The sequence below is a fragment of the Strigops habroptila genome, chromosome 4, assembly GCF_004027225.2.
Source record: "Strigops habroptila isolate Jane chromosome 4, bStrHab1.2.pri, whole genome shotgun sequence".
Lineage (NCBI taxonomy): Eukaryota > Metazoa > Chordata > Aves > Psittaciformes > Psittacidae > Strigops > Strigops habroptila.
In genome coordinates, this window is record NC_046358.1 from 27,812,241 (window position 1) to 27,829,853 (window position 17,613).

At 37.6% G+C, this 17,613-nt stretch overlaps 1 protein-coding gene across 13 annotated transcripts in view; it reads right to left on the reverse strand.

Annotated features, from left to right (window-relative positions):
- The window catches only part of UNC79 (unc-79 homolog, NALCN channel complex subunit), a 110,193-nt gene that overhangs the window by 15,063 nt on the left and 77,517 nt on the right, over positions 1 to 17,613 (reverse strand). For 12 of the 13 annotated variants that reach the window (XR_003991095.1, XM_030484006.1, XM_030484010.1 and 9 more), the window contains 6 exons: positions 17,051 to 17,224; positions 15,856 to 15,924; positions 15,198 to 15,308; positions 10,682 to 10,786; positions 4,219 to 4,296; positions 1,680 to 1,769 (listed from right to left, as the gene is read on the reverse strand). Coding sequence is in view for 12 of the 13 variants with exons in the window: in XM_030484006.1 (XP_030339866.1) it covers positions 1,680 to 1,769; positions 4,219 to 4,296; positions 10,682 to 10,786; positions 15,198 to 15,308; positions 15,856 to 15,924; positions 17,051 to 17,224 (627 nt within the window). In the remaining variant the exon portion in view is untranslated. The remainder of the gene's footprint in view (positions 1 to 1,679; positions 1,770 to 4,218; positions 4,297 to 10,681; positions 10,787 to 15,197; positions 15,309 to 15,855; positions 15,925 to 17,050; positions 17,225 to 17,613) is intronic. The other variant, XM_030483999.1, reaches the window with a different exon arrangement.

Genomic DNA, 17,613 nt, shown 5'->3' on the forward strand with positions numbered 1-17,613 from the left:
ACTATACTTACTAGGAAAACTGATCAGTGACACCCCTTATTAGCAGATGCACTCTGTGTTATAGAAGCACAGTGGCTCTTGATGTTCGAAACAAATACAAGACCTTATTCAAAGAGATTCCCTAGAAGCCCACACACACCAAAGCCCAGGCATGTAAGCAATGCCTGAATAGGACAAGTCTGTTTTTCCGTATCCAGCAACTGAGCTTTAGACCACGTAAAAGCAGCTTAGCAGCTATATGACTATGTCCAGTGACGAAATGACCTCTTTCAGTTGAGAAACTTCCCCTTGAATCATTGAGTTGCTGGTGCACAAGGACTAAAACTCTACTGCTAGATTTCAGAATTGGCTGCATCTTTGACAGCAGAGACTCTCTGTATCTGCAACAGTCCCTCTGCTGCACTCCTACACCATTCACTTGTCTTGCCAGCTTTGCAGAAGTTACAAGCATCAAGGGCAGTCACATCACTACCTCCGTTTTACGTGCTGAAGGAAATTCACCCTTGCGCAGGGTACCAGTATGTAGCTAAAAAGACTACACTCTTAACTTTGCCTGGCATTGAGAAGTGACAGATGGTTCCGCTATAAGACAGGTGTTTTCCCTCTACAAAAAAAGGATTTTAACCAAAGTTTCACCTCCAACTCACTGCTCACTTAGTACTCAGCTTCAGATGGTACAATAGAACTATCTCATGGGATGGTGTCATGCTAAACAGAATAAATATTGCCCTTCCACAGAATTATGACTATTACTGGCATATTAGCTGAAATATTACATACGTTCTTCATGTAAGCTATTAACAGTAGATGCTACTTTGCTAGCAATTGAAACAGCTATACTTCTATTATTTCCTATTATACAATAGCTATGTCACTTTGCCTAGTTCTTTCCTGAAACACCTTAAAGAACTTCCATTTTGTAGGAAATTTAATAGATGCAGACTTCCCCCATGAAACAGAAATTCCAGGGTTTGACCAGCTAGGAATGTTTTCATGAAATTCATTCCTAAATAAAATATTTTATGTTGACAGAAGTTATTGTCCTATCACGCCTCTTGTAATTTGGCATCAAACTAATGTACAGAAACCAAAAAGCAGTTTGGACCACAGAGGTAAGAACTACTCAGTTTTCCTGACCTCAACAGACTATAACCTGACAATGAAAACAACAGCATCCATAAGAAAAAGGACACCACCCCCACCCCCTTTTTTTTTTTTTTAGGTCAATTACTGCATTTCAATAATCTCTGAATTTTCAATTAACTGAAGTACCTGTTTGTGTACATAAGAGACACACAAATCCCCCAGAGGAGAGCAATAAGTTGTACAGGCAAGGGGTTTTGTGTTTCCATGGGTTATATTCCACACAACTACTTCTTACAGTGATTTCAGTATGACATTAGCATATCCTCAGCATTTCAGAAAAACCAAGCCTGCATTTTTATTGTGCTCACTACATTTGAATCAGCCTCCATTTCAACACTGCACAAGCTACTTTTTACTGATACCCCAGAAGTGTCTAATCTGTAACAATACTAACATTTTTTTAAAAAGAAAGAAAAAAACCTGTCAGTCATCCTCAAAGACTTCCTACATTTCTCCCAGGCAGATTCATTTCAGAAAGCATATTTTTTATGAAAAGCACATATACTTTAGATTAATGCATGCACAGAACCAACCTTTAATTTGGTTAAGGTATGCATATCTGCAATGAAATCCAGCACTTCCCCAATATATTGCCTCATGCATTCCATTGCTGCTGTTCCGCACTAGAACATAAAAGAAATAAATTTAAGTAAGTAGCAAGTTTCAAATATGTTCATGTCTTTGTCTTCATTTCTTGTTCACCAGAACACAATTTGTATGTATCAAATTCTTTATTTTACTTTTTTACTTGGATTACTTCAGCTAGGAATAGGTATTCTTTGATGTTTTTCTCCTCACTGTAATATGCCCTCTTATCTGATGATAACATGAAAAGAGCTCAGTCACTGTAGCTTCTTCATGCTCATAAAATACTCTGTGACAGCAAAATAAGATTGACTGATGAAACTCTCACCAGTTGACAAGTCACCCCAGAAAACAAAATTCAGTCACAGGCATAGATGCCCTTATGTTGACATTAATTATCATGTAAAAAGAGATTAAATGACTGGCGTCATGTATTTTATGTGTAAGCATCAGTAAAATAAACATCACTGAAATTAAAGTGTTACTTTTTTTTCCTTTTTTTTTTTTCCCCTTGGGATATTCCTGAAGCAAAACCATTCACAATACAGCATTCTAATAGCATTTAAGCTAGCTGCAATTTTCAAAAGGGAAGACAAGGACTGTAAGGGATAAATGAAATCCTTCATTAACTGCTCCAGTTTAACCAGAAAGGTGCAAGCACTGAGAAACAACCTGTACCAGAGCAAGAACAACCTCAAAGGGAAAACAAAAGGAAATCTGGTGCTTCTTGTATTCCCACAGTACGAGTTTTCATAATCCTTTTCCTAGTGAGAAATGCAAATCTGGCCTTCGGCTAGTACAAGGTGCGCAAAGCAGTCAACAGAACAAAGCTGTCAGATTAAATAAAAGCTTCGAACAGACTAGAGAACCCTGGAGAGAAGCTTTCAGAAGGTGATATGACTAACCCACTAGGTATCATATAAACTTCTGTTTACATATTAATAATCTGAAGTGAAGATAATGCCAGCTAAATTCAAGAAGAATTATAAATGCCTCATTCTGAGGGGCCAAATAAAAGCAGTACTTAACTTTTGAGGCTAAATGATGAAATTATGTAATTAGGTATCTTTCTGAAGTCACCAAAAGCTACTGTATCCAAAGTCACAGGTTCAGGGCAAAACACTGCAGTAAAGTTTACAGGGGAAAACGACTCTTCTTTGACCTCTATTTAATTACGTGCACGTTGAAGCACAGAAACTGATTACCCTATCTGAGCATACAAAAGAACCAGATTTAGTTTTGATCACAAAATTATTTAGCCATAATTTAGTTTTAGTGGCTGATATATGAGAAAATGCTAACATTCTATTTTTAAGCAACTGACCTGGGCACTTCTCATTGAGTATGTTAATATCAATCTACACGGTGTTGAACTATGCCACCTCCTGGCTTTTCAAATGCTATGCCTGTCAGTTCCCTTGACAGAATAACAAACAGTAAAAGAAGGTCACTGGCAGCATATCCTCCTTCCAGTTTATGTGGGCTAAGGGACCTAAAATACTGAATAACAATTATAAAAGATACTATATTCAAACCTCTGAAAATAATGCTCAGTTGCAAGAATTCTCATCAAACAAGATTTCTCTCCATCCACTCTGTTTCATTCAAGCAGCAGGCAGCCTGATTCTCTGTTTCTTCCGAAATGATTGCTTTCCTAACATACTTTCTAACACCAACGTTAGTCCATCTATTTAAAGCAAGTATAAATTAAAATATTCTCTTGGGGAAAAAAAGTATTACTAAAATTTGCAGTAAGAAAATCACACACTTAGATATATGGAAAAGATATACAGGAAAGATATACAGGAAAAATCCTATTAGGTCACTCCTAAACATGACAAGACGCATATAGGGAGTTTTCTTCGGCTTGTGAAGCAGACCTGGGCTAACCTTCATCCATCTGTTTGGGTACTCAGTCATGTGTGTTATGGAATAAGATCTCCTATTGTGCTACTTCCTAACACATCCACCAGGTGCATATTCTGTGCCTATGCAATTACGAGTACTGGTAATTCAGCTACGCTCATCAGCAGGATATAGATGAATGCCTTATACATCACCAGAAAAATACCATTAATTCCCTTCTTTAACCAGATAGTCTTTTGTGAGAATGGAGGGAATAGCTTGTGGCTTTCCTCCCTGCTACCATTTTTTGAGGCTTCGGCTGGTCTGTTCCCTACACAGAATCATAGATCTGCAGTTGTCTTGAGCACAGGCTCCAGCTGAATCCTGAATTTACATGAATAAATATTATCATTATTTACATGAATAAAGATTATCAGTGATAGTAAAGGAAGCAACACGTAGTTCAGAACATTTTCCAACATTAATAAAAAGGAAGAAGCATCTCAACTTCTGTCTGCAATACACCTTGCCAACCAAAAGATAAATGAAAAGGAAAGAACATTAAAATGAAGCAAACTGATCTGAATAAGATACATTGTTTAAAAAACAGAACTAAGAGACGTAGTTTGATTCAGTACTTACTCCAGGCATAGAAGCAATCATCTGTTTATGCAAGATTGTTGACTCAGCTAGTTTTGTTCCAGCATCTGCACAAACAAACTAAGAAGAAATTAAAGACAAGTTATTTTCTAATTATTTTTGGAGGAACCTGAAGACACTAATAAGTTATTAATTACTTTATTAAAATCAGATATCTTCTTGCTTTTATTCGTGGTAATTTACCTTTGGAGCTCTCTTTCTTTATAAACAACCTAGTTAATTCATCATTATAAATGATCTAATTTTAATGAAAAAAAAATCTGATTTTAATGTGCGTAACTAACACATATATGCTGTGCAGAAGCAATTTAAAGGATATTATGCAATAAATCAGACTTTCTTTATGAGCAAAAATCTGTATCTTTGCTATTCCTTGCATATATCAAATGTTCTTCATTCATTATAGAATAAATCATGATAGAGGATGATGAAGGCAGCATGCCATGTCCTTCACTGTGATATTACAACACTTCCACTGAAGTTCTAGATGAACAATTTTGAAGATAAGAACATACTACTGGTATAGTGCAGTATAACTTCTGCATAATACAGGCCACAATACTACAGAAAGACAAGCTTTTTCTGAAAGAAGGTCAGCATCATATAGTAGAATACCTCTATTTGTTTTTCTTATTTTCCTTGCCTTTTTTTTTCCTTATTTCCAAATTCCTTGACCCAAAATCTCATATGTCCACATCATCCATATGTTAGACCTGCTAATACTGTTACTAAGTCATTATAAGGTTCAATAATGCATTGGACATGCTGCAGATGATTTGCTTGTTCCTGAAACTTGTCCTAATACTCTATTTTTACTTCAGCAATTTCTGTCCATAGTGATACAATGTAACTTTCTAAGAAAGAGCAGACAGGAAAGAACTGTAAAACTAAGGTCTAAGTCTTAACTTTCTTCCTCGCAAATTAATAGCACAGTACCTTCACTAACTGAGACAGATATTGAATACACAGTTTGTTTCACAGTTGTCTAATGCATGTGTGTGTTAGCAGTACTCTCAATGACTGACTGCTCTTCTTGAAAGTATTTCCAAATATCCTTTGGAGATCTAAAATATACTTTCAAACTTCCACAAGCTTTACTGTACAATGACAGATTTAATCTCAACTCAAACTGCCTACCAAGACTTGAGAACTACTCAACCTATGCCTTGATGAAGTGTCTGTTCTTTGAGATAAATATCACAAAGACAAACATGAGTTTAGATTAATAATCTAATCAGGTATCCTCAAATATAGGCCTGGCTCCAACTGACTCTTCTTCTGGTTAGAATTTATTTTACACCAGAATAAGCCAAATGGAAACAAAACAGGAATCTAATTCATATTTCAGTTGAGAGATGGCCTGGTCCTCTTTTGTGCTGCAGCTCTAATTACATGGGAAGCAAAAGAAAGCCTTAGTTATGGGCTCTATCAATCCAGTGGACAGTTGAGTCTTAATTCAGAAAGCAAACATGACTCTACTTCTCTTTAAAAAGAATGCCCATTAATGGACTTAGGCAAATAGATGATGGATTTTCTCCTAATGCACCCTATCTCAGAAAGAACACTCATGATACTGGGTCTGCTGGACAATAGATGTTGTTTTCCTGTGTGAAGGATTTCTCAGTCAACCATTTTTGTGTCAATTACAGTTCTCTTGTCCTACATCAGCTGCAAAAAAGGACCATAATTCCCTGAAGAATCTGGTTGAATATATTTAGCATCCAACAGTGAGTTCAGTGCACTGCTACAGACACTGTACAGCACTCACCATATAAGTCAACAAAAAACCCTTGCCAAAGACAAATGTCATTTATTTCAGACAACACTTTCTTTTAAGGCAATAATAAGAAGCAGCAGCCAAAGCAATCTTTACTGGCCTCCTGTAAGCTTTCTCCATCTTTTGCACAGAGGAGTTCAGGTTAAACAACAGATACTAATTTATATGTGAAAAACAGCTGACAAACCCTATTCCATTTCTAATGAACAATTAGGCCTTGTTTAGCTTATCTTTCTCATCATCAAACTGCCAGTTCCAAGTATCCTTCCTCAAGTTGCAAAGCAGTCAGAAGAGAATGGGGAAACCAAACTCAAAATGAAAAGTTTCCTACATTTCCAGTCCAATTCACTGTCATTCATGTTGTCTCCCTCTGCAGATACTGCAATACATTAAGACATCACTGGCAAGAGATTTAATGCTAGCCATATGTAAAGAAAAAAGGAAAAATACGCCCACACTGCAAAAAGATGAGAAATGGGCAAATAATTGCCATGCCTCTTACTAGCATTGTCTGCTGAGATACAGCTGCAAAATAATGTCTAAATGGGAATGTCTGCTAACTGTAGTGAATTATCTAGACACCATAATCTATAATTATACCTCCATTCATAAACAGAGTTTTTAAAACATAATCTTATAAACATATTATATATAACTTTCAATCCTTCTATTCAGTAATTAATGAATCAGATCTTCACAGAAACATAAAGTGGAACCACTAGATATACACTGCTTTACATTGGCTGAAGGTCCGGCCCACAACAGGAGTCACCTAAACAAAACAGATGAGATACACTGAACCTTAGAGCTTGACTGAACAAGCAAATCCTAATGACACACTAATATAATCTGAAGTCAGTGGAAATCCTGAAGATATGTGCTGGTGAAATGTGAGTGGGAGAAAAGCACTAGGAAACAAAATGCTGGGTGAAGAAGCAGTTCCTATGGAAACCCACGGAACAGCAGCATGTATATCATGACTTTCATTTGCCAGGACAAATCAAGGAGACAGACTTTCTGTGCCCTTTATCATCCAAGACACCTATGTAATGGTTGGGGTGATCTAGTTAAAATTCTCATTCTTCGTAAAGTGGTTAAAATTAGCTCTCATCTTTGCACTGATGTCAACAGTGACACTGATCGCACCATGTAACCTGGATGAATGTGGGTGTCAAATGTACATTCCTAGGAATTCCTTTGTTAATCAGCCCACGACTAATCTATCATTAAAGTGCTCCTACCTCCTTTGTTATCTGGAACATTTTGACTGAATCTGTTCTCTGTGCACTGTCTATACAGAATCCTGGATACGGGCTAACATGTCCAGGGGGACGTGACTGTCTTGCAAGTTAAAACCACTTTTGTTTGGTGCTATGTTAACTCTGCTATAGCTTTATGGATTCCTATTAAATTAACAGCCAGTGCACACACAGTCTTTGATGCACACCTCTAAGATAGAGTTGGTTTGCAGACCTGTAAGGGGAACTGTCACTATCAAACTTCAAGGCAATCGGAAAAGCGAAGACTTGCTTCTGAAATGGTTCACTGTGGGTGCAGAGGCAGAACATAGTGGGGTGAAGAGGATGAAGGCTTTGTACGGAAAAAAGGTTCGATGGAAGGACAGGCACCACCTTTAACTTCCCAGTCTTCCTCTGCTTGCCCCATCACTTGTGTCCCCTGCCATCCTGTTGCTCTGTATTGACGAGGTGTGTAAAATGCAATAGGGCCGCTATGCACATAAGAATAGCTTAATTCTCTTTTCTTAAAGAGGAAAATGAATAAGAAAGAACTTGGGGGCTATTTTTCAAACACAAAATGATGCTGACAAACTGTTGGCTGAAAGGGAGAGACAAAACAAGGCCAGGTTGGGCAGAGCTTTAAGCAACCTGGTCTAACAGAAGGTGTTCCTGCGCACGGCAGCGGGTTGGAACTAGATGATCTTTAAGGTCCCTTCCAACGCAAACCATTCTGTGATTCTGTGATTCAAAACCATACAATTTGAATTAACATTGTAGAAGCTTCGTGTGATAAAGAGGTGAACCATCTCCTTCATTCTATTCATGATACCAGAAAAATTAAAATAATCAGATACATATGTGGTTTTTACTAGTAGGTTTCTTAAACTACAATGGTGCTTAAGATGGGCTTAGTGGTTACTATGGTATTTAAATTTAAGAGGCTGTTGAATGATTCAGACCACATAGTACTGAGGGCTGCCAATTTGCAGTCAATGGGAGATGTACTCATCATGCCTCCAGCAGGCGTCGATGGCAGATGGTCTGAATACAACCCCTATTCCTTACCACTGACTACATAAAACCAGAAGCTGGCTGCTTGGATAGCAGGAAATATGAATCACTTCATCAGCCTCTGAAAGAGAGACATCATAAAAGGCATTCAATCCACATTAGGTGCTGTTGTGTAAGGTACAAATATATTCCAAAGTGAATACAGCATATGGGAACAGTGCTAGGAGGAAAATCCAGGCACTTATCGTTTCATCTTTATCCCATAAAGATAATATAAGAGAGAGTTTTACTTATTGTGTCTATCAGGCAATTGACTCAATGGGAAGGACAAGTGTTTACCAGTTAAATCCCACTGCCAAAACTGATGTGGTGTGTTTGTACTCTCAAATGAGGAATTCAGGATTGACTAGACTGTGGGATTGTCACCCTTTAGGACAGCCACAGGACTGAGCAATACAGTGGAGCAATGCAGAAAAATTGCTTTATTCTGTAATACAGGAGAAGTCAGTTCAAGTCAGCTAACATTGATGCACATAGTATCAAGCTGCATCACTGCACCCATAAGATAGAAAGAGGTTGGAGGTTAGTGGTTGTTAAGTTATTTGACGGTCTTGGCTGGGACTGAAAAAAGAAGTCTGGGCTTTAAAAAGAAAAAAAAAACCCAGGCAAATTTCTGCTTTTTGGATTAAAATGGATTTAACAAAATAACAATTTACCATCAGAATAAAATAACCCAAGTGTTATTCTTCCCCGTCCCAACTTCTTCCCCTAACACTGATGGCATAATAATTGTTTTCAGAGTTATCCTAACTGCTATATAATTTCACTTGTCAGTATTATTTCTCTGTCAACAGGTAACCACTCACTTACTATGGGTAATGCATGAGTACTCAAAAGAAAATGAGCCCACAGTAAGCTATATGAAGCTTTGACCCCATAATGGGAAGGGAAAGAGTAAATGAAGCTGTAGTGCTGGGAGCATTATGAATGTTCTACATAACTAACATATTCCTTGAACCTTATGGAATGCTGTTATGCTGATTCCCTATAATTTAAAGTTACTAAATGCATATAATGGTTAGTTCATTGTAAACAATGAGAGCAGACTACCTGTGATCAAAATTGATGGACTTCAGTAAATTGTTTTCGTGGAACAGGCTTATGGTGCCAAACAGTGCCACACTTGGCATTTTGGAGGCAGAAAGATTTTTCACAGGTTTGTATCTTACTTCCTCAGGTTTTCCTATGAAAAAGCTAGCCTAACTCCTACCTTCATTCCACAGAATGAAAGGAATAGAAATATTGTCTATGTATTCTTTGCTGGAAAACTCCGTGTTATAAGAGAATGGCCTTCAGGGTCTGGAGACAGCTTACTGCCTGCCTGAACAGACAGAAATTGAGTTTTGGCCCTTGATCAACTAGCACCCCTTCCCACACAGACTGCTCACTAGTTTTGGGGCAATGATATGAAGACAAGGCAGCAGCTGCCCCACTGGGATAGCTGCTGCATTGTGTGAAGCTCAATGGACTTAATCCTTATGGGTGCCTTCCAACTCGAGATACATTCTATGATCCTCAGAATATCAGCAGTGATGCACAAGTCATTATCACCCTGGGAAATGCAGATTCCAAATTTAGTTTCTGTCCTGGTTTCAGCTAGGATAGAGTTAATTTTCTTCCCAGTAGCTGGTACAGAGCTGTGTTTTGGCTTTAGTTTGAGAATTATTCTGAGAATAATGTTGATAACACACTGATGTTTTAGTTGTTGGTAAGTAGCACGCACTTACCCTGATCAAGGACTTTTCAGTCTCTCATTGTCTGCAGTGAGGAGGGGGACAGTAAGCCAAGAGGGAGCACAGCCAGGGTAGCTCACCTGGACTCGCAAAAGGCATGTTGCATATCATAGAACATCATGCTCGGTATATAAACTGGGGGGAGTTAGCCAGAAAGAGTGGGGGGAGGGGGCAGAGTTTATTCCTTCTTCTCTTTCTGTCTTTATTTCCTATTATTAATATTATTGTTGTTGCTGTATTCTTTTATTTTACTTTTATTTCACTTTTATTTCAATTATTAAATTGTTCTTATCTCAACCCCTGGGTTTTTATATTTTTTCCCAATTTTCCTCCCCATTCCACTGGGGAGCGGAGGGAAGCAAGCGAGCAACTGTGTGATACTTAGGTGTTGGCTGGGCTTAAACCAGGACAATTTCTTAAATTCTAGTGTTTGCATGTCTAAATGTATGCACCTATGGCTAAAAATGTAACTGGATTTTGATTCAAAACATCCTTGCTTCCCTGACATTGCTGGTACTTTCTGCAACCATGTTGGACTTGCTCCTCAACACCCACCCCACTGCCCCTACCCCCGAATTTGGGCCGAGAGAGGATCAGTATAAGAATTACATGTGAATCTTCTGTACCTGCACCAACAGCAGCAAATTCATGTCTGGTAATGGTGACTTTAACTTGAGTGCCTGCAGTAACTCCAATATGACACTGCGTGTCAAGTAGAATTTGTCCCTTTCCTACAAGAGAAAAACACAGAATTATGAATGTCCCGAAATTCACTGACACCCACTAGTAAACCTTAAAGATAGATAGTTTTTATCTAAGTTGGAGAACAAAAAAGTTGCAAAAGTGTATTGGTTTCTCCTGCCTTACAAAAAAGCACACATCATTCATCATTTATGTAATTTTACAGACTTGACTGAACAGACATCAATCAGGGTGACTCTCCTTTGATGTATCAGGCACTATATCCAAGATTTTAATATTTTACATGTGAAATATAGATAGATTTTTATAAAACAGTTATAAAGCCCAGGCATGCAGCATAGATTTCACTAAGTAGTTCCATATAAGAGGAAAAGAGGAAAGCAGTAAGGATTGACACAGAACAAAACTGGCAATAGTATTTAGCATTACCCTTTCATTAAACCTGCCAGAAATTGTTTACCTTTTACCATACTTTTTTTCTGTTGTCATTCCCCTTAAAATAAGGGTACCTGCACTATGGCAGCTTGGCCATCTATGTTCATTTATTAGACTAGTAGTACTTTTCCACTTACTTACACAAAAAAAATCCCTCTTGGCTACAGCTGCTACAACAGAAACATTTTAAAACATAGGGGAAAATCAGCCAGTGGAGATTAGAATTTATGTGGACACTTATATGTCCATTGACCTTTTGGACCCATGTCAACTTTTAGCACCCACAGTACTTTGCAAGGAGTCACACACTATTGAAGAACCACTTCCCTTCATTTGTTTTGACACTGGTTCCTATAAACTTGATATATCCTTGTTCTTGTACTGGAAAGGTATGAAATTATCCATCCCTGCCTGAGTCACTTGTAACCTTACAGACCTCTCTCACATTCCCATCAGTTTTTGTTTTTTTCAGATTGAAGAGCCCTAAATTGGTTGCTCTGTATATGGATGGAACTTTATCCCACTGTTTGATCATTCTTGTCACCATTACCTGAACTTTCTCCAATTCTACTATATTCTCATTGGGAATGGGGAACCAGAATGGTGCCCAATACGCAAGGCGCAAACAGAACTGATTACTTGCTAGAATTCACGAGCAAGAGTGACCCCTACCACCATCATACACCCTCACGGTCCCGAGACATGTACATAATGCAGTGCCATGCTCAAACATTTGACAATTACATCCCCCCAAAACAATGCACAGAAGTTCCTATTAGTAACCCAGTACAGAAGCCTGCACATACTGGAAAAGAAGAGAGGTAAAATACTTTCAAGAGCATGCAGCTATTTTACAGACTAACACCTGTGCTACACAGGATATAACTGGGCCATAATAAACTGCTTTGTGAGAACACTAGGAAGGACGCATAATCTTCATGAATCCCAGCTTTCCCTGGCTCTAAGAATAACATGACACTGAGCTAACCCTTTCTCAAAGAAATCTCCTGTCTCACAGTCTAAACTCTTAATGTTTGTTAAGCACATGCAGTGCAGAGAGATGAAAATTCAAGCAAAATATTTTTTAGACATCTGACCTCTTGCTTCCTGCACTGTAAATCAAGAGTGATGACACTGAAGTCAATAGCCCAGAGTTCCCTTTCTACTGAAGTCTACTTATTCCGATCATTCTGCTGGACATAAATATGTATAAACATAGTTTAAACACAAATATGTATAAACATACTTTAAGAACTTCATACTCTGCCACAGAGCTGTCCATGAGAATAACACCCAGGGGAGCCACATGTGTAAACCTGCTACCAAAAGGTCAGGAATACAACCCCTTTAGCCTCTGTTCAGCCAAATTAATCCTCTTTAATGTCTAGGTATCCCTAAGAAAAAATGCCTTGCAACCTTCAAACTGTGACTTGCCAGAGGATTATGTGTAGAACATGAAACTACTCAAGTTTTTTTTCTAGCAGTATTTCAGGGCCCAAACTTAGTAATAAGAACAGTAAATCTAGTTCTTTAATGGAGTGGTATGCTATGCTCCAAGTAAGCCAGTATAAAGCAAAAGTCTTTATTTATCTCTGTTACTACTACAGTAATTACAAATACCAAAGATCACACATTTCAAAAAATACAATAGCAAAATCATGTCATGTCCAATTCAGTGGCATTCTGCATTTACTTAATAAGGGTAGCAGAATGCTAGCAAAAGGCTAAGTTTAGGTTCAAGCTTCTACAGCTGCAAGAGATCAGAAAGCAAAAAACTGTCCATTTAGGAGCTTAAGATGCTTGAAAGGAAAACTAAAGATAAGATTACAATCCACAGAAGAGATGCCTCAACTTCCAAAGGCATTGAAAAATCAAATTGCTGACCTGGAACAGAAACTCAGACAAGGAAATATCAGATTGACTTGAGTCGTCAGGCTCCAAGACAAGAGAAACTGAGATATTTCTGCCACAGGGTATTACGAAAATGTTAGACAAAAAAAAAAGATTTGGAGCAGTTGTACAGCACTGACCTCTACAAAGCGCACATCAGAGTAGCTCACTCTTCAAAAAGATAAGAAACCTCCATAGCTTAGCTGAAAGTTGTTGTTTTGTTCCAGCCAGCACATTCAAAGTTGCAAAACAAATAATTAAATCTGAATACTTCAATGTTCACAACTGATGTTCCTTCTGGAACTCACTTCTATGTGGTACTCTATCGCAAACAACACTCTTACTTGGCTACAGTGATTTCCACTGTAGAGAAACACAGACATCACAACTGATTTGGGTTGGTTTTTTTTTTTTCCTAACAGCAGTCACTCATTTAATAATTTTAATGTGAAACCATGGTAAGCTTTCAGAAATAAGATAACATAGTGTGGAATTCCACTAAATTAAGCATTTTGTGGCTATAAATTGCAGGAGACCATTCACTAATGATTCCATTTCTGGGTCACCAGGTTGCATTAAACTAAATCAACAAAGAAATTTTACCATAAGCTATAACCCAAGCTTCCTGCATACAATAAAGTACTCAACATATTAATAGAACATTAAACCAGGAGGCATGCAAGAAACACATGGGGGTTTTTAATACCATCATTTTAATAAAATTCTCATGAAATAACCAAAAATGCAGAGCATGAGGGGAGTGAAACACTTCCTGTATTTCACAATTTGCTTTAGCAGGCATACATGAAACAGTCTTATTAGACCACAAATGCAAGAAGAATGTCTTTGCTTCAGTTTTAAATGGGGCTTTTTTGCTTCAATGAAAAAAAAACCAAACACAGTTGGACTTCAAGATAACATTTTTCACGGTTTACCTTGCCCAAAGCCTTAACCATAGATCTAAGTCAAATTACTTCCAAAAGCAAGACAGTCTCTTCTGTATTCATGACTTTTTTCCTTCCTAAACTCTTCTCTTTCAAATGAGGCAGAAAAGCTAGTGTTTGCTTACTGTAATTAAGCATACTGTTAGCTTCTATTTAATGCTTCAAACCATTACAACTAGTAAAAGTTTTTTTTATTTTCTTGTGAGAGTGTCACTGCTTTTATAATTTCTTCTTCATGGTTTGTCCAGTGATATTTTAAGTCTTATTAAGACTGAAGCAACACATGTTCCAGTTGTACATTATCAATATAGAAATTCTTGTAGCTATTTATGAGAGAATGTTTCCTGGGGATTAATTGCTGTTTTGACAAACATATCGAAGATGGAAAACTGTGTAGTTAGCTGAAGCAACATTATTGCTTAGTACCTCAACAATCTACATAATGGAGCATATAGGGCGTTAGTAAAAGGTTTGATTGATTGTTTTTTGTGGATTTTGTTGTTGTTCAGCTTCTTACCAATAGCTACAAAATTGAACTTGAATAACTGAGTACTATTCATACACCATAGCTTTCATCCAGGAATCCTAAAAACTTTTTAAAGGTGCATACATACTGTTCTATTTTCTACACAGCTTACAGCCATGCACGCCAAATAAGATACCTAATACAGAATGTAATAGGATCTAAGCTGGGAAGTTCCTAATTTGGAGTCTCCCGTTTTACTTCTTAGCTATGTTTTGCCTTCCCTCACAGCTGTGCTCTCAAACGGCACTATCAGGAATATCCAAGTTTTACTGCACAAGGTATGTGGACTAGGAAAGATATAACTGTACAGGCATGTTAAGTCATGCATGAATACCAGTTATCATCTCTATAAGAGAAAAAAATTTCCAAGTCAAGTCATGAAATCACAACAAAACACTTTTCTGAGCAACGTTTTAAGCAGGTTCCCTTTATCTGTGTCTATACTGTGAATGTGAAACTCAGTATTGTTAAAAGGCACTGAATCATGATCACTACTTGATTAGCCAAACTACAATAAAACCGTTGATATGTCTGAAACTTGATACTGATTTAATCTTCACTTACACATATGCTACTTGAGGGAAGTGGGTCTTTGTCTATCCTATTTTCAGTTGTCCCTAAGGAAGATAAGAGTCTCACTGTTACCTTAGTGAAGGCCCGGTAGCACAACCCACACAGTTCCACCAGGTAGGCCAGAGTGAAGACAGCATTCTGAATTACAAAGCTTAGTAATTTTGAAAACGGCTCCAGAAGACTCTACAATGACATGATTTAGAAAAATCAATAACTGATCGCTCAGCAAAGAAAAAGCATTCCAACTCTGAAACGCCTGAATGGAACAGCATTATTTTTAGCTCAGAGGCTATCTTGCTGGAATTTACACTATTTTGGTCAAATGACTATTCTATCTAGCATTTGCCTTCATGCTTGTGTGAGAAATTGTAAGTAAAAAATTAGAAAATAGTTTCACCTCTGACAGAGTCTTATATTTTACAAGATATAAGACATTCTGTAGTGTTTATGCAGGAAAGCCTCACTGACCTCAGTGGAATTGTACTGCAGAATTTCTAAGGAACATCAAATCTTTAAGAAGATACACATTCACACCCACAGGAATGTTATGCCACCCGCACTTTACTGTAACCTAGATTCTAAAGCTCTAATCGCTCTCCAAAGAGTATCAGACTGCACAATTTTATGCTTATATATAATATTTTCCTAGCTAGAGGATAAGAACACATCCATAGAATAGCACAGGCTGGCTAAATCTGAGGCAACAGAGTTTTGTCTTCTTAGAACTTACCCTGGTGGCACTAGTGGTAGGTATCTTCAACAAGCAAATCATGATTCTTAAACTAGAATCTAAAGAACACTGTAAACATATTTAAAGGCAGGAAAGAAAAAAAGAAAACAAAACAAAAAACAGAATAAAAGAAAAACAAAACCATTTAGTACATTTTTAAGCACATCTCACTTTTAGTGGTAGCAACTATACAGAAGTTATCAGAGAAGTCTGAAAAAATGATCCCTGATGATTTATCATTACTTACTTTGCCTAAACTGGTCTATTCCTGAACACACAGTCATACTCCTTCACTGGTAAACTACCATGGAATGAGCCTTGAGGTGAGAAAATTGCACTAAGGGGCTATTTTAGAAAGGTTAACTTCACCCCTTTTATGACGAAAACTTCCAAGAAATGTAATTTCACTGTAATAAAAATGGATTTGCAAAAGAGACAGATTTTGGATCCCTCAGCTCATACTGAGCAACACTGCTTTGCACAGAAGAAATTACCCCTCAGTTCTTTCATGCCACAGACTAAAGTCAGAATAAGGGCATCAGAATCTCATGTCTACTGGAAAGACTCAGAAAAATTTTATTGTGTTTACTGAAAAGACATCTGGAAATACACACACTAGAAGATAAGATCCCTCTGTATGTCCTCTGAGCACTCAGAAATCAGAGCACAAAGGTTCTAGATTCCGTTTCTGCAACTACATTCTGATTACAGCCAGAACTACAGCCCAGTCAGCCAAACAAGCTAGGCTCAGTTCCCAGTAGCCTCAGTTCTCTCTGCCTCTCTTGACCATCATGTACTTTTAGCAACTTAATCAGGTGGTGCTGGTCTACTTGAGAATTTTGGTTTAACTGATGTTAAAACTGTTTAAAACCAGATGGATTTTTATTGCCAAAATGGCAATCCTCTCAAATGCAGTAATCTAATCTGACAAGGACAGGGTATGGAAATTGTAGAGAAAAAAGCCAACTAAGAGGTGAAAAGTACTCTTGTCAGAGTTGTTATTGTTACCCACAGAAAATACAATTAAAGTCATAGATCAGATATATAATAAATCCAGTCCTCTGGAGACATTAGTCAAATCATTAGAAAATATTCACAACATCCTACTCTGATTTCTGCCCCACAGCTTTCCCACTGTTTTGGTACATCCTGACCAATGGCAGTATAGCTCGTTTAAGATGTCCATACATCATACCTTAAGTGGCAAAACACCGGGGAGTTTAGTCAGGAAGGTCTGAAACTGATTACTAATTGTGGTCCAGAGGTTGCTGGGTGAATCCATCGGCAAGGCTTCCATGAAGGAAGCAATATTTTCCAAACACCGTAGCATTGCACCCCCTGCTGGTAAATTCTTTTTGTTGTTTAAACCCTGGGAAACAAAACAAGAAACTTCAAGGAAGCATACACATGCAGAAATGGTCCCTTAAACAGTATTTGGAAATGCCAAGGTAATTTGTTCAGACCTTACCTCTTCTATAATGCTAATGATAAAATGTTGTGCAGGGATTGTGAACTGTGTATGTGACAGTTAAGTCTAGCTCAGTTCCTAAAGTATTGACCAAGGAATTTTGAACCAAAATATTATAAGCGGGGTTCTTACTCATAACCTGCTTAGACTGACATGGCAGTAAAAAAAAAAAGCAGAACTCCTAAAGTATTCAGCTGATCGTACATTTTCTTTTGGACAGTTTTAAAAGAGACATGTTCAGTATACCACGTATGCTTTTTTTGGCTTATGTACTAAGGTCAGGTCTGGAA